Here is a 22,888-nt window from a genome sequence, read left to right as displayed (position 1 = left end):
TAGACTCTGTGTCTGGAGTAGACTCTGGAGTAGATTCTGTCTGGAGTAGACTCTGTCTGGAGTAGACTCTCTTTCTGGAGTAGACTCTGTCTCTGGAGTAGACTCTGGAGTAGATTCTGGACTAGACTCTGTGTCTGGAGTAGACTCTAGTAGATTCTGTCTGGAGTAGACTCTGTCTGAGTAGACCCTCTTTCTGGAGTAGACTCTGGAGTAGACTCTGTCTCTAGAGTAGACTCTGGAGTAGATTCTGTCCAGACTAGACTCTGTCTGGAGTAGACTCTCTGTCTGGACTAGACTCTGTCTGGAGTAGACCCTCTTTCTGGAGTAGACTCTGTCTCTGGAGTAGACTCTGGAGTAGATTCTGTCTGGAGTAGACCCTCTTTCTGGAGTAGACTCTCTTTCTGGAGTAGACTCTTTCTGGAGTAGACTCTGTCTGGAGTAGACTCTTTTTGGAGTAGACCCTCTTTCTGGAGTAGACTCTGTCTCTGGAGTAGACTCTGGAGTAGATTCTGTCTGGAGTAGACTCTCTTTCTGGAGTAGACTCTGCATCTTGTGCTCAGCCTGAGGATTGCACAGATGCTTTCTTATTCACCCAGTGCCTCCCTGGCTCCGTCCAGCAGCTGAGCATGTGCACCAAAGGGACGGCAACAGTGGGGTCCCCCGCCCTCCCCGAGTGACAGCCGCCTGTCCCAGGGCCACTCCCAGGCAGCCCGCCCACGGCAGCGCTGTCCTTGTCCCTGTCCTTGTCCCTGCCCTCACCTGTTCCGCTTCCCCTGTGCACCTGCCGCACTCGCCGCCTTCCGGCAAACCCTGGCCTTCTCAAGGCGTGCTTGGCGACCTCAGCCGCGAACTTGCGAATCGGCTTCTCTTGCAAGGTTCCTCTCTGGAAGCTGCCCCTGGACTTCCCTGAGACTCAGGAGGAGGGGATCCTGAGGTCCCCCCCGGGTCCCCTCCCTCCTGATCTGCTAGACTTGGTGTCCTTGTCCCGGAGCCTGGGGCAGGGACCCCTTACCCGGAAGCCGTGTGTAGCGTAGCTCAGGTCTGACTCTGTCCCACGAGCACAGCCCTGGGTGCCCCGGGGCAGGTGCACACCTGCGTCCAGCCGCAGTGGGTGTGGTCCCACCCAACGCTAGGCCACGGGGCCCCCAGACTGCAGCAGCAGGGGCACAGAGCACTGGGTCTTCAGTGCAGAAGCGGCCCCCGGCCCAGCGCCGGAGGGGCTGCCCGCCGCCTCCCTAAGGACTCTTCCTGCCCTCTAGACAAATACAACGACTTCATCGAGGCCAATCGCATCGAGGACGCCAGGGAGCGGATGAAGACGCTGCGGAAGCTGGTGAGGGAGGGGCCGCTGACTCAAGGGAAGGCTGGGTGGGGGCGGGGTGGAGGGTGACTTCAGCCTCCCGGAGGCTTGGCAGTGGGGTGGGGCCTGGAGAGGCTGCCACAGCCTGGTCCATGCCCTTGCTCTCTGCCCCCTACCCCCAGATCCGGGACCTCCCAGCACACTACTATGAAACGCTCAAGTTCCTCGTGGGCCATCTCAAGACCATCGCTGACCACTCGGAGAAGAACAAGGTGCCTGGGCTTGGGCGTGGGGTCTGGGGGCGGACAGCAGAGAACTCCCCAGGCCTCCCCAGGGTCTCTGAGCGCCCCCCCAAGGCCCTCTGCCCGGCCCAGCCCCTCAGTGCGGCGGGTCAGCCCTCTCCTGAGCCCCTGAGGGCGTCCAGGGACAGAGACCGCCGTCCCGCGACCGAGGGAGCTCTGTTACCTGATCTGGGGCATCCTGCCAGCTCAGACTCCTGTCTTCTGGGTCTGCAGCGGGGAAAACGAGGGGAGCAATAGGTTTTCCTGCTCCTAAAACGGCCTGGAGGCCGGCGCCGCGGCTCACTAGGCTAATCCTCCGCCTTGCGGCGCCGGCACACCGGGTTCTAGTCCCGGTCGGGGGGCCGGATTCTGTCCCGGTTGCCCCTCTTCCAGGCCAGCTCTCTGCTGTGGCCCGGGAGTGCAGTGGAGGATGGCCCAGGTGCTTGGGCCCTGCACCCCATGGGAGACCAGGATAAGTACCTGGCTCCTGCCATCGGATCAGCGCGGTGCGCCGGCCATTGGAGGGTGAACCAACGGCAAAGGAAGACCTTTCTCTCTGTCTCTCTCTCTCACTGTCCACTCTGCCTGTCAAAAAAAAAAAAAAAAAAGTCCTGGGGGCCTCTCACGTGTCTCCCACTCCAGGGTCCCCGCTGCTAGCCCCGGGAGATGGGGACTGCTCGCGGCTGCCCTGTACAGGTGTGCAGGTTGGGCACTGCCCATGGCTGTCGGGCCTGAGGACGAGTAGTGCTCAAACCTGTCCCGTGTGCGAGGGCGTGTCCGGCCCAGCTCGTGCTCAGGGACTAAAGGCCTCTGGGGCCTGCAGCAAGGGAGGACCGGACGTGGAGGAGGTCGGGGCTGAGTTGACCTGGATCTGCTTTGCCTCCCGCCCAGATGGAGCCCCGGAACCTGGCCCTGGTCTTCGGGCCCACGCTGGTGAGGACGTCCGAGGACAACATGACGGACATGGTGACACACATGCCTGACCGCTACAAGATCGTGGAGACGCTGATCCAGCATGTAAGCTGCGCGAGACTGGTGGGCGGGCTCAGGCCGGCTGCTGGGGGCGGGGGCTGCGTTCGAGGCACAACAGCGACTCCTCCCAGGGTCTCTTGTTCTGGGATGCCCAGCGCCTACCGGGAGAACCCGGAGCTTCAAAGCAGTGGTGAGAGTCAGAGGGAGGAGGACGGGCAGGGAGGGCGGAAGTGGTGCATTCAGGAGGCACCCAGGCAGGCGGAAACGCAGGCAGGTGCGTGTCAGGCGCGATGGAGGCGGAGCGCCTCCCGGCATCTGACACTCGCCCTGCCAGCCCCACTGAGAGGCGATGGTGACGCCCAGGAGAAGGGGCAGTGGATGGGGCCGGCACAGAGTGGCCTGAGGCTGCAGCCTGCAGTGCCTCGCTGTCTCCTCCCTGCTCTGTCCCTCTTCCACGAGGGCAGGAGAACCCAGAGCGACCAGCAGAGGGCGCAGGAGCCCGTGGTCTTCCGGAGCCAAATCCTGGGCGGCACCGCCCCCTTCTGGGGAGCGCAGGAATTTTTTTTTTTTTCCCTAAAGAAAGGATCTATCTATCCGTTCATTTAAATGGCAGCGTTACAGAGAGGCAGAGAGAGAGGTCTTCCATCCGCTGGTTCACTCCCCAAATGGCCGCAAGGGCCGGACCTGGACCTTTTCCTGCCCTGGGGGCTCAGGGCTCGGGGCCGCAGGCCGGGGCTGTCCCATTAGCGCGCTGGGTGCCCTGGTTGGGGAGAGAGGGTGCCTGGTGCCCGGGGCCCCCGGAGAAGCCGCTGCCAGCGCGAGGCTGTGGTCAGGAACCTTTAGGGAGACAGCAGGGCCACTCGCTGTCCCCCAGAGTCCCCGGGCGGTCCCTCCGCACCGCGTGGGGCAGGGGAGCACACCTGGTATCTTAGCCACGGGCCTGCAGCCTGCCACGCAGGGAGCTCTGTGTTGGCTGAGCGGGCTGGCGGACAAGGTCATGTCCGGCTGCACCTTTCCTGCCTCAGGGAGCACAGAGAGGGGAAGCTGGGGCGTGGAGAGGCACAGCGAGGTGGGGCAGGGCAGGCACAGGCACTGGCCACACGTTCCCCGCGCGCTGACACCACACGAGGCCTCCGTGCTCAGTGGATGCGGCAGCCCAGCCCGGGCCGGCGACCCTGGGGCCAGATCTTCCGCCGCCTGCCCACCCCCTCGCCAGGAGCATGCCCCCAGCTGGGGCCATTGAAAAGTCTGCAGACGTCCCCCGACGCGGAGTGGCCCGGGCCTGGCTCTGCCTGGGGCGAGCCTCCCTCCTGTGCCCACTTGCTTATCTGTGGGACAGAGACGGTAAGAGAAGCCCTCATGGGGTCCTGGCGGGCCCATGACTCTGTCTCTGCACAGCAGTGGAAGGGTGCCTGGGGGTCGGTAGTCGTCACAAGGCCCCACCCGAGACAGGTAGGTGCGTGGGGCCGGGGCCTCGCGGGGACAAGACCGGCCCAGCCAGCGCGCTGCCGGGAGCCGCTGGGCCCAGGGAGCTGGGGGCCGGCTGGGCTGTGGGCAGGCGGTGCAGTCGCCTCGTCGGCCTGGAGGAACGTACCAGGCGGGGCCCGGCACGAGCAGGTACCCCAGCCCCCAGGGCCCCGTGAAAGGCCCCGTGGGTCTGCGCCGTTCCACAGTCAGCCTCGTGCCCGCTGACGGCGCGGCGGCTCCTGGGCTGTGACAGCACACACCTTCTGCCGCCTCCGAAGCCCCTTTTAGTCTCTGACGGGAGCTCCTCTGTGCTGGGTGCTGATCCCAGCCTCAGGCCGTGACGTCGGCCGTTAGTGGTGGTGACGTTGGTGATGGTGGCGACTGCCCCTTCTGTGTGTTGGTTTGCTCTCGTCAGTCTAGATCCAGACTTTACCTGCGTTTCATGGTGATGAATATTTTGATGTTCTTTGTTACCTTCTGCATAGCTTGAATTTGTGGTCATTAGCTCCTTTTCCTCATGTGTTTTATTTACATCTTTCAAATGTGATTTATCTATGTATTTACCTGAAAGGCAGGGGGAGGGGGCGCCTCTTCTTCCGGTTCACTCCCCAAACGAACACCACAGCCAGGGGAGGGCCCAGCTGAAGCCGGGAACCAGGAACTCCACGCAGATCTCTCACGTGAATGCCGGGGACCCAGGGCCTGAGCCGTCCCGCTCGGCCTCACACGTGGTTGGCGGGGCCGGATCGGGGACTCTCACCAGCACTCTGGTGTGGGACACTGGGGTCCGCTTGACCCACTGCCCCACGATGCCCCCCTTTCTTCATTTTCCTTGGTCAGACTTGTCACAGATTTGTCTATCTTATTTTTTTTTTCAAAGCACAAGCAGTTTTAATTTTTAATTAAATTTATTTTCAGTGTTTACTTGTTCATTTATTCATCTGAGGGGGAGCGCCCACCCGCTGGCCGGCTCCCCAGTGCCTGCGATGGCCAGGGCCGGGCCATCCACCTGCTGCCTCCCAGGGTGCCGGGCCTGCAGCGGAGCCCGGATGCAGACCCGGCCACGCTGATATGGACGCAGCTGTCCCCACCGGCACCGACTGCCCGGCCGGACGCCTGCTGCCCGTGTCTAACGTCCCCGTGCTGTTTGGCTGCCTTTTGCCGTCTGTTACAGGGACTCGGCCTTGTCTTCTCTCTGCTTTTTAGCTTGATCAGTGGAGTGCTTGGCGCGTCCGTTTTCTGACAGCTTTATCAAAGCGACACGTTTCCCTTCAACTTCACTGCACCTTTTATCCTGCAGTCTCCTGAAGCCTTACCTTTTTTAGAGCAGATTTGGTTTTATAGCAAAGTTGAGGGTCAGGTGTGAGGTTTCCCATACACCCCCGCCCCCACCTCCCACGATGACACTACCCCTGCCCGAGTGCCACCTGCCCCACCTGAGTGCCACCTGCCCCCCACTGAGAACCACCTGTCCCTACCTGAGTGCCACCTGTCCCCCACTGAGTGCCACCTGCCCCACCTGAGTACCACCTGCCCCCACCTGAGTGCCAGCTGCCCCACCTGAGTGCCACCTGTCCCCCACTGAATACCACCTGCCCCACCTGAGTGCCACCTGTCCCCCACTGACTGCCACCTGCCCCCACCTGAGTGCCACCTGCCCCACCTGAGTGCCACCTGCCCCACCTGAGTGCCAGCTGCCCCACCTGAGTGCCACCTGTCCCCCACTGAGTACCACCTGCCCCACCTGAGTGCCACCTGTCCCCCACTGACTGCCACCTGCCCCCACCTGAGTGCCACCTGCCCCACCTGAGTGCCAGCTGCCCCACCTGAGTGCCACCTGCCCCCACCTGAGTACCACCTGCCCCCACCTGAGTACCACCTGTCCCCCACCTGAGTACCACCTGCCCCACCTGAGTACCACCTGCCCCACCTGAGTACCACCTGTCCCCCACTGAGTACCACCTGCCCCACCTGAGTGCCACCTGCCCCACCTGAGTACCACCTGCCCCCACCTGAGTACCACCTGTCCCCCACCTGAGTACCACCTGTCCCCCACTGAGTACCACCTGCCCCACCTGAGTGCCACCTGCCCCACCTGAGTGCCACCTGTCCCCCACTGAGTACCACCTGCCCCACCTGAGTGCCACCTGCCCCACCTGAGTGCCACCTGCCCCCACCTGAGTACCACCTGCCCCCACCTGAGTACCACCTGCCCCCACCTGAGTACTACCTGTCCCCTACTGAGTACCACCTGCCCCACCTGAGTGCCACCTGCCCCACCTGAGTGCCACCTGCCCCCACCTGAGTACCACCTGTCCCCCACTGACTGCACCTGTCCCCCCCGAGTGCCACCTGGCCCTGCCTCCCCACGGTGGCGCTGACCCTGCCTGAGTGCCACCCGTGTTGCCGCTGAGGAACTGCTGGTGCCTCGTCCTTAACCACCCCCATCAACCCCGCAGCTGACAGGGACTCACTCATGGAGCCGTGGGAGTGTCACGCGGGTTCCCACTGCCCAAACTCCCCTGTGTTCCACCTGCTCATTCCCTCCCCCCAGACCCTGCACCTACTACCCCTTCTCCTGTGCCCACAGCTCTGCCTCTTACAGACAGTCTCAGGTTCTCAGGGTCCCAGGGTCTCGGGGTCCCAGCGTCCCAGTGTCTCAGAATCTCGGGATCCCAGGGTCTCATGGTCCCAGGGTCCCAGGGTCTCAGAATTTCAGGATCCCAGGGCCTCAGGGTCCCAGGGTCTCAGAGTCTTGGGTTGGAGTCATGCCGCGTGCAGCCATTTGCCCAGGGGTGCGCACGCAGAGGCCCCCTTGTCGCTTCGTGCACTTGGGGGCGCCTGTCTCCCGAGTGCTGTGTGGTAGTCCGTTGTCTGCGTGTCCCGTGGTTGCGGCCGCTGTGGCAGAGCTGCTGTGCTCACCCACGCGCAGGTGCAGTGTGGCCTGGGTTTGCAGCTCCTCTGGGAGCCTGGCTGGGGCACGGTGCCGGGATGAGGAGCTGCCAGAGGGTTCCCCAGAGCGGCTGAGCGGCCTGGGCCTCTCACCAGCAGTGAGTGGGAGCTCCTGAAGCTTGTTCTGGGTTCGGCTGATCTCAGGCGTGCATCGCTGCGTGCTCCACTCGCACGTGCCTGGTCATGAGCACACACACACACGTGCGTGTGGGTAGCATCTCTGCCTGCCTGGGCTTTGTCGTCTGACGTCTTCTTTGGTGAGGTTTCCAAGTCTTTGATCCATTTCTTTTCATTTGAGAGGCAAAGCGACAGAGGCGGGAGAGGTTCCCGTCCACGGGTTCACTCCCCAGATGCCCTCAACAGTGGGGCTGGAAGCCAGGAACCCCATCCAGGTGTCCCGTTTAGGTGTCAGGGACCCATTAGCCTCACTGCTGCCTCCTGGGGTCTGCATTAGCAGGAAGCTGGAGTCAGGAACCGAATGCTGAGTTTTACGAGTTTTTTATGTACTTTGGATAATGGTGCTGCTTTTTTTTTTTTTTTTCAAGATTTATTTATTTGAGAGGCAGAGTTACAGAGAGGCGGAGAAAGAGAGAGAGGTCTTCCATCCACTGGTTCACTCCCCAAATGGCCACAGTGGCCAGAGCTGCACCAATCTGAAGCCAGGAGCCAGGAGCTTCTTCCGGGTCTCCCACATGGGTGCAAGAGCCCAAGGACTCGGACCATCTTCTACTGCTTTTCCAGGCCACAGAAGAGAGCTGGATTGGAAGTGGAGCAGCTGGGACTCAAACTAGCGCCCATATGGGAAGCCGGCACTGCAGGTGGTGGCTTTACCCGCTAAGCCACAGTGCTGGCCCTGGACAACGGTGCTTTAGCAGACGTGTCTTTCTCCCAGCCTGTAGCTTTTCTCCTTATGCGCTTGCCAGGGTCTTCCACAGAGCAGGAATGTTCAGTCTCGCTCACGTCCGGCTCACCGGTTATTTCTGCAGGACTGTGCCTTTGGTGTTGGAGCTAAAGAGGTGCGTCAGGGCGGGCGCTTGGCCCGGCAGTTCCGGCACCTGTGTCCCGCCTCAGAGCAGCCGGCTTCCGCGCCTAGCGCCTGGCTCCTGCTCCGGGCTGGTGTGCGTCCTGCGGGGCAGCAGTGAGTCCTGCCATCCAGACTGACTCCCTGATTCCCGTCCAGTCCTGAGGATTTGGGAAGTGGACCAGCTGATCGTGCGGGCTGGCTCACTCTCCCCCTCTCTCTCCTCTCTCCCCTCCCCTCTCGCCCATGTGTCTGTTCCTCGCCCATTCTCTCTGCTTCTCGAATAAATACATTTTTTAAAGAAAATCTGAAAACATTTTATTCCCAAGGTCGTGAAACGCTTTTCTTGTAGTTGACTTCCTCTGTCGTCCCGGGCTACGCAGCGGTCTTACCGTAGATTCCGGACGGTGAGATTTGGTGTTTTGTTTGCGTTAGCTCTTCTATGGTTTGTGATTTTACTGCACTCTGAGCAGAGAGCGTGGTCTGTGCAGTGCTGACCCCAGGTCTGTTGACAGCACCTCGCCCTTGGTTGTTGAGTGACTCACCCGTGTCCTAAGAGGGTATTTTCTCGCATGACTGAGCACAAGGTTCTAGGTCTACCCATCAGACCGGCTGTGTCATTCAGAGCGTCTGTATCTTTGCTTGTTTTATTGATTTATTTGAGAGACAGAGACACAGATAGAAACAGACAGACCACCTTCCAATTGCTGGTTTACTTTTTTTTTTTTTTGACAGGCAGAGTTAGACAGTGAGAGAGAGACAGACAGAAAGGTCTTCCTTCCGTTGGTTCACTCCCCAAATGGCCGCCACGGCCAACGTTGTGCTGATCTGAAGCCAGGAGCCAGGTGCTTCCTCCTGGTTTCCCATGCAGGTGCAGGGCCCAAGGACTTGGGCCATCCTCCAATGCCTTCCCGGGCCACAGCAGAGAGCCGGCCTGGAAGAGGAGCAACCAGGACAGAATCCGGCGCCCCAACCGGGACTAGAACCCGGTGTGCCGACGCCGCAAGGCGGAGGATTAGCCTAGTGAGCCGCAGCGCCAGCCTTTTTTTTTTTTTTAACCTAGAAACCTTTTATTTAAGGTATACAAACTTCATGTATTTCATGTATACAGATTTAGGAACATAGTGATTCTTCCTACCCACACTCCCACCCCCCTTCGCCTCCCTCTCCCATTTCCATTCTCATTTTTTACTAAGATCTATTTTGAATTAACTTTATACACGTAAGATTAACTCTACATTAAGTAAAGGGTTCAACAAACTGTTCCTCAACAATTGAGACAGGGCTGTTCAAAGTCATTGATCTCAAAGTATCAATTCCACTTCTATAGATTACCTTTTAGGGACTGTGTTATTACCACAGATCAGGGAGTATTTGTCTTTTGGGACTGGCTTTTTTCACTAAATGTTTTCCAGTTGCATCCATTTTGTTGCAAACGACAGGATTTCTTTTTACTGCTGTGTAGTATTCCGTGGTGTACATGTACCATATTCCTCATCTGGTCTTCAGCTGACGGACATCTGGGTTGATTCCATGCCTTAGCTATTGTGAACTGAGCTGCATGCTTCACTTCTCAAATGCCTGCAAGAGTCAGAGCTGGACCCAAATGAAGCCAGGAGCCAAGAGCTTCTTCTGGGTCTCTCATGTGGGTGCAGGGGACCAAGCACTTGGGCCATCCTCCACTGCTTTCTCAGGCCATTAGCAGGGAGTTGGGTTGGAAGTGGAGCAGCCGGGATTCAAACCACGCCCATATGGGGTGCTGGCGCTGCAGGCTGTGGCTTTACCCGCTGCGCCACAGCACCGGCCCCATTAACCTGCATCGTAAGCCCCAGACTGCTCCTGCCTCTTCTGCGTATTTTTTAATCTGCTTGATCAGCTGCAGTGTTTCATTTTCCTGGTTTCCTTGTAGTTCTACCAATTGTTGCTTAAATTTTAAGTATGTTAAATATGTACATGCTATGATTTCTTTCTTTTTTTAATTTGAAAGGCAGAGTAACAGAGAGAAAGAGAAAAAGAAATACCTTTCTTTTGCTGGTTCATTTCCCAGACACCCACCATGGCCAGGGCTGGGCCAGGTCAAAGCCAGGAGCCTGGAACTCCATCCAGGTCTCCCACGTGAGGGGCAGCACTCGGGCCATCCTCCACTGCCTTCCCAGGCACATTAGCGGGGAGCTGGATTGGAAGTGGAGCAGCTGGGATTCAAACCTGTAAGCCGTCTGCTTTGCTGTGCATTCCTATGCTTCTAGAAGAAGACTTCTGGAATTTTATCTCCAGGATTCTTAAACTTCACCAAATATAGTCGGCCCTCCATATCCGTGGATTCCACCTCTGTGGACTCAACCAGTGGTGTCTGTCTGAGGCCTAGTGGTTTAAGCTGCCGCCCGTGACACTGGCATCCCATGTGGGTGGCGGTTCAGGTCCTGGATGCTCTGCTTTCAGTCCAGCTCCCTGCTAATGCACCTGGGAAGGCAGCAAAGAATGGCCCAAGTGCTTGGGCCCCTGCACCCATGTGGGTGACCCAGAGGAAGCTCTTGGCTCCTGGCTTCTGCCTGTTCCGGCCCTGGCCATTGTGGCCATTTGGGGAATGACCCAACAGATGGAAGATCTCTATTTCTCCCTCTGTCTGTAACGCTGACTTTCAAGTGAATGAAATAAGTCTTTAAAAATATATATATCTGGAGAAAAAATTTGCAGTACTGAACACTTAGACTTTTTTCTTATCATTCTTCCCTGGGCAGTACAGAGGAACTGCTGTTTACATAGCATTTACATTGCGTTAGGTATTTTTAAATGTTTGTTTGTTTGAAAGGCAGAGAGAGTGAAGTCGAGAGAGAGAGAGAGAGAGAGAGAGAGAGAGAGAGATCTCCCATCCGCTGGTTCACTCCCCAGATGCCCACAGCAGCCAGGGCTGGCCCAGCTCAGAGACAGGAGCCCAGGGCTCATGGGGGTGGCAGGAAGCCTCCCGGGATGCCCGTTCGCAAGAAGTCGGCAGCAGGAGTGGAGCTGGGCTGGAACCCAGGCAGTCTGATGTGCGATGCGTCTCAACCCTGCAGCAAGTGCCTGCCCCTCCGTCGTCGTGGTGTTTGAAGTAGAGGGGGATGGCAAAGGCTCGTGCAGACACTGTGCCTGCAGTGTAAGGGAGCGGCGCATCCACGGATTCTGGTGTCCTCACGGTGTGTGTGAGAGCGTGGCCTTTCTTTCTGTCCTGTTTGGCTCGCTCATCACACCTCTGTCCAGGCGGTGGCCTTTTCTGGGCCTGGCCAGACAGCCCTGCGCTGGTGTGGGGTCCGCGGTGCCTGGGCGCGGCATCCTCCCGCTAGGGGGCCTGGCCGGCACTAGAGGGCACTGCTGGCCCCGCGTGTGCCCAGGGCGGCCAGGCAGAAAGAGGGGCTCCTCCGCTGCAGGGGGTCCCGGTGTTCTCACCCCGAGGCTTCCCTGGGCTTGGGGAACCATCGGCCTCCCTCTCAGCCCTCTGCAGCAGCCGGGCATCTTCCCCCTGCCCCTGCCCACGCTGATGTGGCCTCCCTCTGTCTTCCTTCTGTCTCCACAGTCAGACTGGTTCTTCAGCGACGACGAGGACAAGGGAGAGCGAGTAAGTGGGGAGAGCGGGCAGTGAGAGCCAAGTGGGGGAGGTCCCTGCCCCTGGTGACTCCCAGTCTAAAGGAGGCCAGTAGCAGAGGGAGGGAGGTCTTAGGGAGATCCAGTCTGATGGAGGAGGCCCTGGGCCTGTTCTAGCTGAGGAAGCTGCCCGGGCCTCCAGGAGAAGGCACAGAGCAGTCTACTGCGGGACATGCAGGACCTGCTCTGAGTGCCCGACTGCCGAGGGAGGCAGCCCCTGCCCTGGCGAGCCCCAGCCTGGTGGAGGAGACCTCGCCCAGTATCAGGGACCCCATTGCAAGGCTGTGTGGGCCACGCCACTGAACCCTGCTTGCTCTGCAGACCCCCGTGGATGACAAGGAGCCCCAGTCGGTGCCCAACATCGAGTACCTGCTGCCCAACATCGGCAGGACCGTGCCCCCTGGTGACCCAGGCTCAGGTGAGTGCAGGGACTTGGGGACGGGTGGGGGTGCGCTCTGTGTTCCCGAGGGCCCGAGTGCCTGGCCAGATGCCCACCTCTCTGCTGCTGCCCCAGGGGCCCCTGAGAATGGGTCTGTCGCGGTCTGGAGGCCTGGCCCGGCCGCTCCGTCGCTGGTGTATCGGCTGAGCCTCTGATCTGCGGTGGGCTGGCTGTGCGCTTAGGGCTGTTCCTCTTGTTAACTTCTCTTCCTTTTCTCCTCGCACCTGCCCTTGCCTCCGCCTCCCCTGCTCTCCCGCCCCTCTCCTCCCCACCTCTCTCCTCCTCCCCGCCCTCCTCCAGCGGACCTGTTGGAGCTCTAAAGGGTACAGTGTGGGGTCGCGGCCTGGGTCACTAACAGCGGCGGGCGATTATAAGACGCCAGGGCAGGCAGCAGGTCCCCAGCCCCCTCCCACCCCAAGCCTCTTCTCAGGAGGAAGGCGGCGCTGCCCGGAAGTGTGGGCATCCGTGGCTGCCCCCTGCACCCCCAGGCTCCGGGGCCCTCTGTCTGCGGAGCCTGTCGGCTTCTCCTTTTCTGAGCTGGGATGGGCTTGGCTGGGGACCCAGCTTCTCGGAACACCAGAAGCTTCTCTGCATCTCCAGCCCCTGCTCCCGTGGCCCCACGGGGCCGGCCCTCCCCGCCTCCGCTGGTCACTCAGCCCCTGTCCTGTGTCGGCGGCCTCGAGCCCTCCCACAGCAGAGGAGGGATGGTGTCCAGATGCAGGCGCACACCAGCAGTGGCTTGGCGCCCGTGCGCCCCCCACCCTCCCTGTGGGGCCCCGCCCCTGACCGAGGCCCAGCAGAGCCCTGGTGGCCAGGGGCCAGAGGACGTGGGGGTGGGAAGGCAGAGAGGAGCCCGGTGTCTTCTAGTCGCCTGCTGCCCGGCCCCTGTGTGTCGTGTGTGGTCAGCCCATCTCACCGCGTGCGGGGAAGGGGCTGGGAGGGGTCTCTAACCCGCCTGCCTGCCAGAGAGTGTGGATTAACCGCACCTGACCACGAGCCTATGGGGGCCAGCGCCCCTCTCTGGCCTTGGAGAGGACGCTGCGGGGTCCTATTTCAGGGTCCTTCTCCACCCCAGTGAAATGAAGGGGCGGAGACCGAGCCCCGCCCAGGGGGTGGGCTTCCTGTCCATCATCTCTGTGCTGTGAAGGGGGTCTTGCTGTGAGGTCTCCGCAGCCAGCCCCTCCCACCACTCCATCATCCGTGTGGTCTGCCTTCCTCCCGGGGCCTGGCGGTGGGGTGGGGGAGTGAGGCCCCCTGTGTGCACGTGTGCCCACCCCTGAGCATCCGTGGTGCTGTGTCATTGTCGTGGCCTCTGTGGACTGCATCTGTGGTCTCCGGCATTTTCTCTCCAGTGCTTCAGAGCGACAGAGACAGGCGCGGGAGGGGACAGAAGCCACACCCACAGCAAAGCCCCCGTTGCCCTTAACCCTGGGCAAATGAGGGTCCCGTGGCCGTCACCCTGATGTCACTTCCTGTCTCTAAAGGAAGTGGGGACTGACGTCATTTTCTGCCTGTCCTCAGCCCACAGGAAGTGACATCAGAGGTCCAGATCCTTGCTGCTCCTGGGCCTGGGGACAGCTCAGGTTTCTGAACCCCTGCTCTCTGAAGCTTCTGAGAGGGAATTGTGTTTACAAGGTCCAACTTCCGTTTTTCTCTCTGTCTCTCACCAACAGATTCCACCACCTGTAGCTCAGCCAAGTCCAAGGTAAGTGCCAAGGCAGCTCCGAAGGCCTGGTCCACACACAAGCCAGCCCGCCTTGCCTGTCGTCGGGCAGGGCAAGTGGGAGAAAGGCAGATGAGCTGATGGGGGGGGGGGGGTCGGGACGCCACCCGCCTGGTGGGGCTTGGTGAGGCGCCTGGTGCCGCAGAGAAACCTGGCCTGCTGGGGGGGGGGGGGGCAGGGCAGCAGTGTTGCTCAGTGGCTGGAGGCACAGGGCACTGAGTCAGGCGATCCTGGGTTTGAGTCCTGCCTCTACCACTTCATAGTTTGGGGACATTGGGCAAATTATTTAACCTCTCTCTGATCCTCGGCTTCCTCGTCTGTGAAATATGGGTAACTGTGTCTGATACAGTAAATATTCCTTAAGGTATCTGGCAAGCCCAAAGCAAACAGAAAGAAGGAAATAAGAAAGATAAGAAATGAAATTGAAAACAGTTCAGAAAAAATGCAGGTTCTTTGAAAATGAATAAAATTGATAAAGCTCTGGCCAGACTGGCCGAATAAAAAGAGACAGCACAGAATGCCGTGCCAGGAGAGAGATGGGGCGTCGCTACAGCCCCCCGGGAATGCTCTGAGAAACTCTGCCCATAAACTCGACAACGCAGGTGACGTGGGTCTGTTCCCGGAAAGATCCAACATACCAAAACCCAGAGAAGAGACAGATACCAGGAGTAGTCCAGTTTGTGCTAAAGAAATCAATTTGTCCTTAAAAACCTTCCAATGAAGAAAACCCCAGGGTCAGAGGTTTTTTTGCCTGTGAATTCTACCAAATATTTAAATAATTTATTTATTTTTAAAATAAATTAATTATTTTAAATATTTTAAACAATTTATTATATTGAAATAATTCTAACATTGTTCTAACTTTAAAATAGAATGACTTTACAATACAGACACGCACTGCGTCATGAAGTTTCCCTGGCAGTGGCCCCCGGCTGTGGTGGCCGGTGCATCTCTGGACGTACACTCGGATGCGCTGACAGCAGTGACCTTCCCAGAACACTCCCCTGATACACAGCCCATGACTCTGTTGTATATATTAAAAGTTTTTGAAGATTTTCTCAGAGCATGCCAGCTCTGGGCTACTGGCCCACTCCCCAGGTGCCTGCAGTGGCTGGGAATAGGCAGGCTAGGCTAAAGCTAGGAGCTGGGAACTCCATCCGGGTCTCCCACATGGAGAGACCTAGCAGAACCAACTACTTGAGCCATCACCTGCTGCCTCCAGGGTGTGCATTACCGGAAGCTGGCGTCAGGAGCCGGAGCCAGGCAGGAAACCAGGCACTCTGATGCCCAGTCCTGACCGAGGCCACGCACCTGCTCCTGGTGTAATAGTTAAGCAGTTATTTCCATGTATGTTCTGGCACGTGCTACGACGTGGGTGAGCCTTGAGAACGTTGGCTGAGTGAGAACCAGGCACACAAAGACACTGCATGCGCTTGTGCAGTAGCTAGGGCGGGCAGACTCACAGAAAGCAGGCAAACCATTTAAATACTGATTTTAGAAATGATGCCAGTTCTTCCCAGTCTCTTCCAGACACGGAGGAGCAAGGGCCACTTTCCAGCTCCTTTTATGGGCAAATGAGCGTCCAGTGACAGTCACCCTGATGTCACTTCCTGTCTCTAAAGGAAGTGGGGACTGACATTTTCTGCCTAGCCCTACCCGACAGGAAGTGACATCAGAGGTTAATTCCATCATCCTCCCAGGGTCTAGGGACAGCTCAGATTTTTATGAGGTCAGTGTCACTGTGCTACCAAAACCCAATGATGCCTCTGGAAAAGATAGGGTTAACTCATTTGGCTTAGTGTCCAGCCACTGTTGGTGGCCCCTGAGGACAGTAGTGGGACATGGATGTCGGATGTTGGGGTGGGGGGGCGTCAGAGGCAGAAGCCAGGTGGGCGAGTTGGTGAGGGCACCCAGGCAGAGCACGGGCGTGGGCAGGAGCGGCTGATTGTGGACAGGTGTCCAGCAGGGCACAGGTGGAGGGGAGCTTTTGCTGGGAGACAGACCGGGCTCCAGCAGCGATGATCCAGGGCCCAGAGAGAGGGGGAGAGAGGGCTGGACCCGAGACCCTGGGGCGGCCCTGGGCTGTGCCAGCAAGAGTTAGAGGAGCCGGGGCCGCTGCATATGGGGCTCTCTGCCCAGTGCAGCAGGCGGTGGGGGTCTTGGCTGAGCCTGAGGGAGATAGGGCAGGTTGGAGAAGCAAGGACTTTGCTGAAGGAGTGAGCAGCGTGGCCGGGCCCCTTCTCAGGAGCCAGCTCCTAGCTGTGCTGGCTCTGCCCCTCCCCACTGCCAGGGGAGCCCCCACGCAGTCACCCCGGCCTGTCCCCAGGGCACTCAGCACTGAAAACTCCCCCACTCCCCTGCCCAGAGGCCGCCTCCTCCCTGAAGCCTCCGGTCTCCTGGGGCTTGCACAGATTCTACACCCCACGCCCGCCCCCAGCATTCTCCCCATCAGGAGGTCCTTCTCTCAGTCCCGGGGCCTCCCAGGTAGAACATGCCGCCCAGGAAGATGCCTTGGCCGTACCCTGTCTCGGCTTCACCGAGACCCCGGGCAGTCACTCAGAGTCACCCAAGCGAAGGGGATTCCTGGTCATTGAGCACCTGCTAGGTGCCGGCTGCAGTGCGGGGCTCTAATCCCCAGCGCCTGTCTCCTTGCATCCTGACAGAAGACCCTTGAGTTTTGTACCATCCCCATTTTACAGACAGGCAAGCCAAGGCCCGAGTTGGAGTGACCAGAAGCTTGGCCGGGTGTGTTCTCAGGCATCGAGGGGCAGGGCCCTCAGTAGACGACCTCTCTCCTCGGTAACTGCCCTGGGATCCTTGTTGTGGTCCTCTGCTTTCAGCTCATAGTGGTTCTTGATTTTTCTGGCTCAAGCCTGGGGTCTCTCCCTAGCATGAGCCTAGACCCACCAGCTGAGTCCCCGAGAGACCGAGGCCCGGACCAGGCTGAAGAAATAGAGGAGTAACTGTCACGGGACAGGGACATGGAGGCTGCGGGTGCTGGGGGGGGAGACTCCGGGCAGCTGAGCTCCCAAGGGTATGGACAGATCCTGCAGCACGAGCGCCCAGCAGCTTCCCGCGGGCTATGTTCTCGACACCCAGGTGGCAGCGACCCCCTCCAGGGCAGTCCCATCCCGACCCCACCTCCCTCTGAGGGTGGCTTTGGCTGTTCCCGGCCGGGGCGTGGCCGGCCCCTGTGTCAAAGACATGTGGAGCTCGGAAGGCCCCTTGTCTTTTTCAAAAGGAGGTGAATCTGGTTTATATATATGTATGTATAATTTATTTATTTTTTTGAAAGAGAGACAGAGAGAGAGACAGAGATCTTCCATCTGCTGATTCACTCCCCAGAAGGCCACAGCAGCTGGGGCTATGGATGCTCCATCGCCACGTGGGTGGCCCTTGACCCAGGGCTCACTTGGGACGTTGACCTCCCGGTGGCAGCTTAACTGGCTGTTGAGGAAACAGAGGCTCCAGGTCTCCCAGCCTCCACCTACCGCCGTGCTCATCCCTGGAGCACTTACCGAGCGCCCAGTGTATGCCTGGCACCGTGCTGTCACAGAGGCACGCACAGGGAGGCCTGGGCTGCGCTCTCTCGGAACTGAGACGAATGTGATGGTGGGAGCAGAGCTGGTGCCCGTGCATTTCCCAGGGACAATGGGAACCTAGGGAGGGAGCTCCCAGCCCAGCTACAGGGAGGGCTTGGCAGTCGCTGTGCCCAGGAGGCCGCGCTGAGCGGGCCTTGTAGCTTGTAAAAGGGCAGGCCCCGTCCAAGGAGGGGCGCATGGGGCCCAAGCTCCGGAAAGCCTGGGCTGGGGCAGGGCTGGAGACACTGGGGCCTGGTTGTGAAGGACTCTGGGTACGGAGCCGGGGCCTGCGTGCTTTATCCATGCTGGGTTGTCCGCGGGCCAGCAAAGCTCCGAGGGGACCGGATACCTGCTTTAAAGTGACTGCTTGTAGGAAGAGAGACTGGGGCGGGGCAGGGATGGAGCAGGGAACCCCTAAAAGGGGCAGAAAGGACAGGCCAGCTCAGGACTTGGCCGTGGGCAGAATCCCCTTAAGGTGGGGAGCATGATGGGGGCAGTTTAGGGTGGGGGGGCTGTAGGGTAATGTGGGTCCAGCTGGGTGAGCTCTAGGTGCCTGTGGACTCCCTGGTAAAAATGGGTTCACAACTGGGTGAAAAGTTGTGGAGTTCAAGAGTGCGGTGTGGGACAGAGGCCCCTGGAACCGTGTTGCTGGGGATGGAGTTTGCCCAACAAAGACCTGAAAGGCTGTGGGAACCCTGACTCTTAAGGGGAAGTGAGGATAAAGAGCAGGTGAAAAGCAGCTTTCCCAGGTGGGCGGGAGTGCACAGGGAGAGGGCAGGAGTCTGCGGTCAGAGCAAGGTCCCTGCCAGGGCTCTGGGGACCACCCCCAGGACAGTGGATTGTAAGGGGTCCCGCACAGCTGAGCCTGTTATTCCCAGAACCCTGGCTGGGAACTGGGACGGCCGAGGGTAGGCGGGGCCCAGGACCCAGAGACCAGCCCCTGCTCCCGCAGAAGGCCCCGCACCTAGGGCGCTGAGTCCTGAGTCGGCGTGGGGTGGGGGCGCCGAGGTCGTCTCCGGATGGACGGCACAGGGGTGGGGAGGGTCGTGTTAAGTTGCGGCTGTACGTGCCGGGCTCGGTTTGGACCTGGTGCGAGTGGGAGCGCCAGTGCGGGGGGTGTCGCGGATCGGGACGCCCTCTGCAGCCTGACACGTTTTCCCCGCACAGGGCTCGTGGGCCCCCAAGAAGGAGCCGTACGCCCGGGAGATGCTGGCGATCTCCTTCATTTCGGCCGTCAACCGCAAGCGGAAGAAGCGGCGGGAGGCGCGGGGGCTGGGCAGCAGCACCGACGACGACTCGGAGCAGGAAGCGCACAAGCCCGGCGCCCCGGAGCGGCCGGAGGGACCACCGCCGGCCGCCGAGGCCCCCGGCCGCCTCAGCCCCCCGGCAGCGCCGGAGGAGCGGCCGGCCGCCGACGCGCGCTCCATCGTCTCGGGCTACTCCACCCTGTCCACCATGGACCGCAGCGTGTGCTCGGGCGCCGGCGGCCGGCGGGCGGGCGCGGGGGACGAGGCGGACGACGAGCGTAGCGAGCTGAGCCACGTGGAGACGGACACGGAGGCGGGCGCGGGGCCGGCGGGGCGCCTGGCGCGCCGGCCCTCCTTCAGCTCGCACCACCTCATACCCTGCGACACCCTGGCGCGCCGCCGCCTGTCCCGCAGCCGCCCGGACGCCGAGATCGTGGGCACCTGCGCGGGCGCGGGCCGGGGCGGCCCCCGCGCGCCGGAGCCGCCGGGCTCGGCCTCGTCCAGCAGCCAGGAGTCGCTGCGGCCCGCGGCGGCCGCGGTCGCGGCGCTGAGCTCGCGGCCCTCACGCATCGAGGCACTGCGGCTGCGTCTCCGCGGCACGGCCGACGACATGGCCGTGCGGCTGCGGCGGCCGCTGTCGCCCGAGACGCGGCGGCGCCGGAGCAGCTGGCGGCGCCACACGGTGGTGGTGCAGAGCCCGCTCACCGACCTCAACTTCAACGAGTGGAAGGAGCTGGGCGGAGGGGGCGCCCCGGAGCCCGTGGGCCCTCGGACCCACAGCGACAACAAGGACTCCGGCCTCAGCAGCCTGGAGTCCACCAAGGCGCGGGCCTCCTCGTCGCCGGGGGACCCGGGGGCCCTGCAGAGCCAGCCCCCGCGCCGCTCGGCCGTCTCCCGCCTGCAGCAGTGTCTGTGACCTGCCTCGGACCCCACACCTCCCCGGAGCCCCTTGGACACGGGCGTCTGCCCTGGCCTGCGCCCCCTCTTCTGTTACCCTGGGTGCCGCGGGGTGGGGTCCCTGGCTAGGGTGCTGGAATTCACAGGGGCCGGCAGGCGGAACAGAGTGGGAGGGGGGTGCCCGCGGTCAAGGGCAGCGGTGGAGAGGCGTGGGCTGCTGGGATGTGTGTCCTCTGGGAGGCCTCACGCGTCCCTCTGGGCCTTTCCGTGGCTGCACTGAGGGATCCCTGCTGACCACTGGGTGTGGGTAGGGAGCCCCCCGATTTCAGACTTAAGGAAAGATGCTGGCTGAAGCCGGCTCCTGCGTCTCGCCGCTTCCCTGGCCCCACCCCCCAATTAGCTCCTAGTGCCAGGCTATGGGGGGAGGTGTGGGTGGTGCTGTCCGCGGGGCGGGGCTTGTGCGTGCGAGAGTGTGTGTGTTGTTCACTGTCCGAAGGTGTTTTCTGTAGCAACTTCTGCTGTCCCCGCCCCGCCCCCCTGCTCAGGGCTCCCTGCCTTCGGTGCACACAGGATCCTGCCCTCCTGCCCCTGGTCAGAGCCAGAGAAGCAGGTTGGGGCCAATCCACAGAGGCAGGGCTCACGCCATGCGCAGGGTCACCCTCTGGTCCTTTGGGGAATCGATGCGTCACCCCTCCTAAGCCCTCTCACCCTGGGCAGCTGGCTGTTCCCTAGACAGGGTCCCTCCTGCTGGTCCCTCCCTGGCCCCCTCCTTCCACGACTCCGGCACACAGACCCCCACCTTCTGCACCTGGGGCAGGGGCGGCTGGCTCCTCTGTCTCACATGAATGGGATCTGAGCTGGGCTGTTCCTGCAGGACGGGCAGGGGCTGCCCCTTTTCTCCCCACACTTTGTAAATAAGCCTCAGATCACCACCCACGCACCCCCCACGCACCCTCACTCATTCCAGGGAACCCTCCACCCCATCTGTCAGTCCTCTTGTTTTATGCAATTCGCTGTAAAGTAGATTTGTCTCTCCCGCTCCCCCTGCCTTCTATTGTAAATACTGTCTCTAAATGTGTAACATATTATAAAGAATTTATAAGGGTTTTTAAAGATGTTTTGCTCCTTTAAGAAAGTGTTGTAACAGTGTTGTTTGACGCCCCGCCCCACGTCCGCATGGCTCCTGTCACAGTGTCCCTCTAGGCGGCAACTAAGATTTTCTGCTTCTGAGAATCCTGTCTTTCAAGTACAGTCTATATCTTGGAAATAAACGGCTTTCCTTGAGGCTCGAGTCGGCTATCTCACTTGTTTTGGAGGGAGGAGAGGGGGCAGGTGATGTCCCTGACCTGTGGCAGGAGGGCAGCAGGGGCCAGGCTGGGTGCAGGCAAGCCTCTTCCGGTGGTTTTGTCCGCCTGTCTGGGAGACGGGTCTGAGCAGCGACACAGGTGCACGCTGGCCCAAGCCGCTGTCCTTCCTTCCTGCAGAGCCCAAGCCGCTGGCAGAGTGGCCCCAGAGGCACTGCCTGGCAGACAGCAGACATGGGCCCGTGGCCGCCATAGGTACTCCAGAGGCCCGGATGCTATCACCAGAGGACAGGGTCTCCTGGTGTAAGCTTCCAGGGGGTGGGGCTGAGGCTCTGGGGTGGAGGCCCGCAGCTGGGGAGCACTCCACTGCTCCCTGAATCCCCACCAGCCCCAGACTGAAGAGCGCCTCTTTGGCAGCAGCCCCAAGGCTTGCCACAGGCGCTGGAGGTGGGGCACGGCCCGTTCAGCCACGCTTGGAACCCCCGCATCCAGGATCAGTGCTGGGCTGAGTCCCAGCCATTCTCTTCTCTGCAAGTGCACCCAGGAGACAGTTCCTGCCACCCACATGGGAGACCCAGATGGAGTTCTGGCTTCAACTTGGCCTAGCCCCAGCTCCGTGAAGTCACTTGGGGAGTGAACCAACTGACAGAAGATCCCTGTCACTCTGCCTTTCAAATAAAGACGTAAATAGTCCTTTTAAAAAGTGAAAAGACAACCAGAGAATGGGAAGAAATATTTGTAGCTCATATACCTGACAAAGCGCTCATCCAGAATATACAAGAAGGCTTCAAACTGTTTGTGAAAGGGGCCAGCACTGTGGTGTAGCAGGGAAAACCGCCACCTGTGATGCCAGCATCCCATATGAGTGCTGGGATCGAGTCCTGGCTGCTCCACTTCTGATCCAGCTCCCTGCTAATGTATCTGGGAAAGCAGTGGAAGGTGGCCCAAGTGCTTGGGCCCCTGCACCCACATGGGAGACCCGGAGGAAGCTCTTGGTTCCTGGTGTTAGACTAGCCCAACTCCAGCCGTTGTGGCCATCTGGGGAGTGAACCAGCAGATGGAGACCTCTCTGTGTCTCTCCCTCTCTCTCTCTCAACTCTGCCTTTCAAATAAATAAATCCTTTAAAAGTTCATGAAATAAGTGTATCATGAAAAGACTATATACATGCCTTTCAGATATTTTGCACAAACTAATATCTTAATTCATTTTTCCATTAACTTTAAAAGGTTTTTAAAGTTTATTTGGGGGCCGGTGCCGCGGCTCACTAGGCTAATCCTCCACCTTGCGGCGCCGGCACATCGGGTTCTAGTCCCGGTCGGGGCGCCGGATTCTGTCCCGGTTGCCCCTCTTCCAGGCCAGCTCTCTGCTGTGACCAGAGAATGCAGTGGAGGATGGCCCAAGTCCTTGGGCCCTGCACCCCATGGGAGACCAGGAGAAGCACCTGGCTCCTGCCATCGGATCAGCGCGGTACGCCGGCCGCAGCGCGCTGGCTGTGGCGGCCATTGGAGGGTGAACCAACGGCAAAGGAAGACCTTTCTCTCTGTCTCTCTCTCTCACTGTCCACTCTGCCTGTCAAAAAAATTAAAAACAAAACAAAACAAAACAAAACAAAAAGTTTATTTGGAAGAGCTAAAGCAGAAATTCCTATCCCCTGGTTCGCTCTCCAAAGTGAGGAGCCAGGAACCAGGCACCCACTCCAGGCCTCCCATGTGGACAGCAGGAACCCAACCACTTGAGCAGCTATCAGTGCTGCCTCCCACGGTCTGCACCAGCAGGAAGCTGGAATCGGGAGCCAAGAACAGAACTCAGGCACTCCGATGCGGGCTGTGCCCCCCCCCTTTTTTTAAGATTTACTTTATTTATTTGAAAAGTAGAGTTCAGAGTGAGAGCGAGAGCTAGGGAGACCAAGAGAGATCTTCCATCCACTGGTTCACTTCCCAAATGACTGTAATGGCCAGGACTGGGCCAGGCCAAAGCCAGGAGCCAGGAGCTTCTTTCAGGTCTCCTACATGAGTGCAGGGGTCCAAGCACTTGGGCTGTCTGCTACTGCTTTCCCAGACCATTAGCAGGGACTGGATCAGAAGT

At 59.9% G+C, this 22,888-nt stretch overlaps 1 protein-coding gene across 6 annotated transcripts in view; it reads left to right on the top strand.

The window, feature by feature from the left end:
- The window catches only part of ARHGAP23 (Rho GTPase activating protein 23), an 80,406-nt gene extending 59,624 nt beyond the window's left edge, over positions 1 to 20,782 (top strand). For 5 of the 6 annotated variants that reach the window (XM_070060766.2, XM_051825628.3, XM_089317849.1 and 2 more), the window contains 7 exons: positions 1,260 to 1,333; positions 1,483 to 1,572; positions 2,473 to 2,598; positions 11,544 to 11,585; positions 11,933 to 12,029; positions 13,724 to 13,755; positions 18,522 to 20,782. In XM_070060766.2, the coding sequence (XP_069916867.2) occupies positions 1,260 to 1,333; positions 1,483 to 1,572; positions 2,473 to 2,598; positions 11,544 to 11,585; positions 11,933 to 12,029; positions 13,724 to 13,755; positions 18,522 to 19,517 (1,457 nt within the window). In that variant the 3' untranslated portion in view covers positions 19,518 to 20,782. Of the gene's footprint in view, positions 1 to 1,259; positions 1,334 to 1,482; positions 1,573 to 2,472; positions 2,599 to 11,543; positions 11,586 to 11,932; positions 12,030 to 12,350; positions 12,374 to 13,723; positions 13,756 to 18,521 lie in introns of all 6 variants that reach the window. The other variant, XM_089317850.1, reaches the window with a different exon arrangement.
- The last annotated feature ends 2,106 nt before the right edge of the window (positions 20,783 to 22,888 follow it).

This window comes from Oryctolagus cuniculus, chromosome 17, assembly GCF_051225735.1.
Source record: "Oryctolagus cuniculus isolate XC-2025 breed Fujian yellow rabbit chromosome 17, ASM5122573v1, whole genome shotgun sequence".
NCBI lineage: Eukaryota > Metazoa > Chordata > Mammalia > Lagomorpha > Leporidae > Oryctolagus > Oryctolagus cuniculus.
The sequence above is the reverse complement of the archived record's forward strand: the minus strand, read 5'-3'. Positions and strand labels throughout refer to the sequence as shown.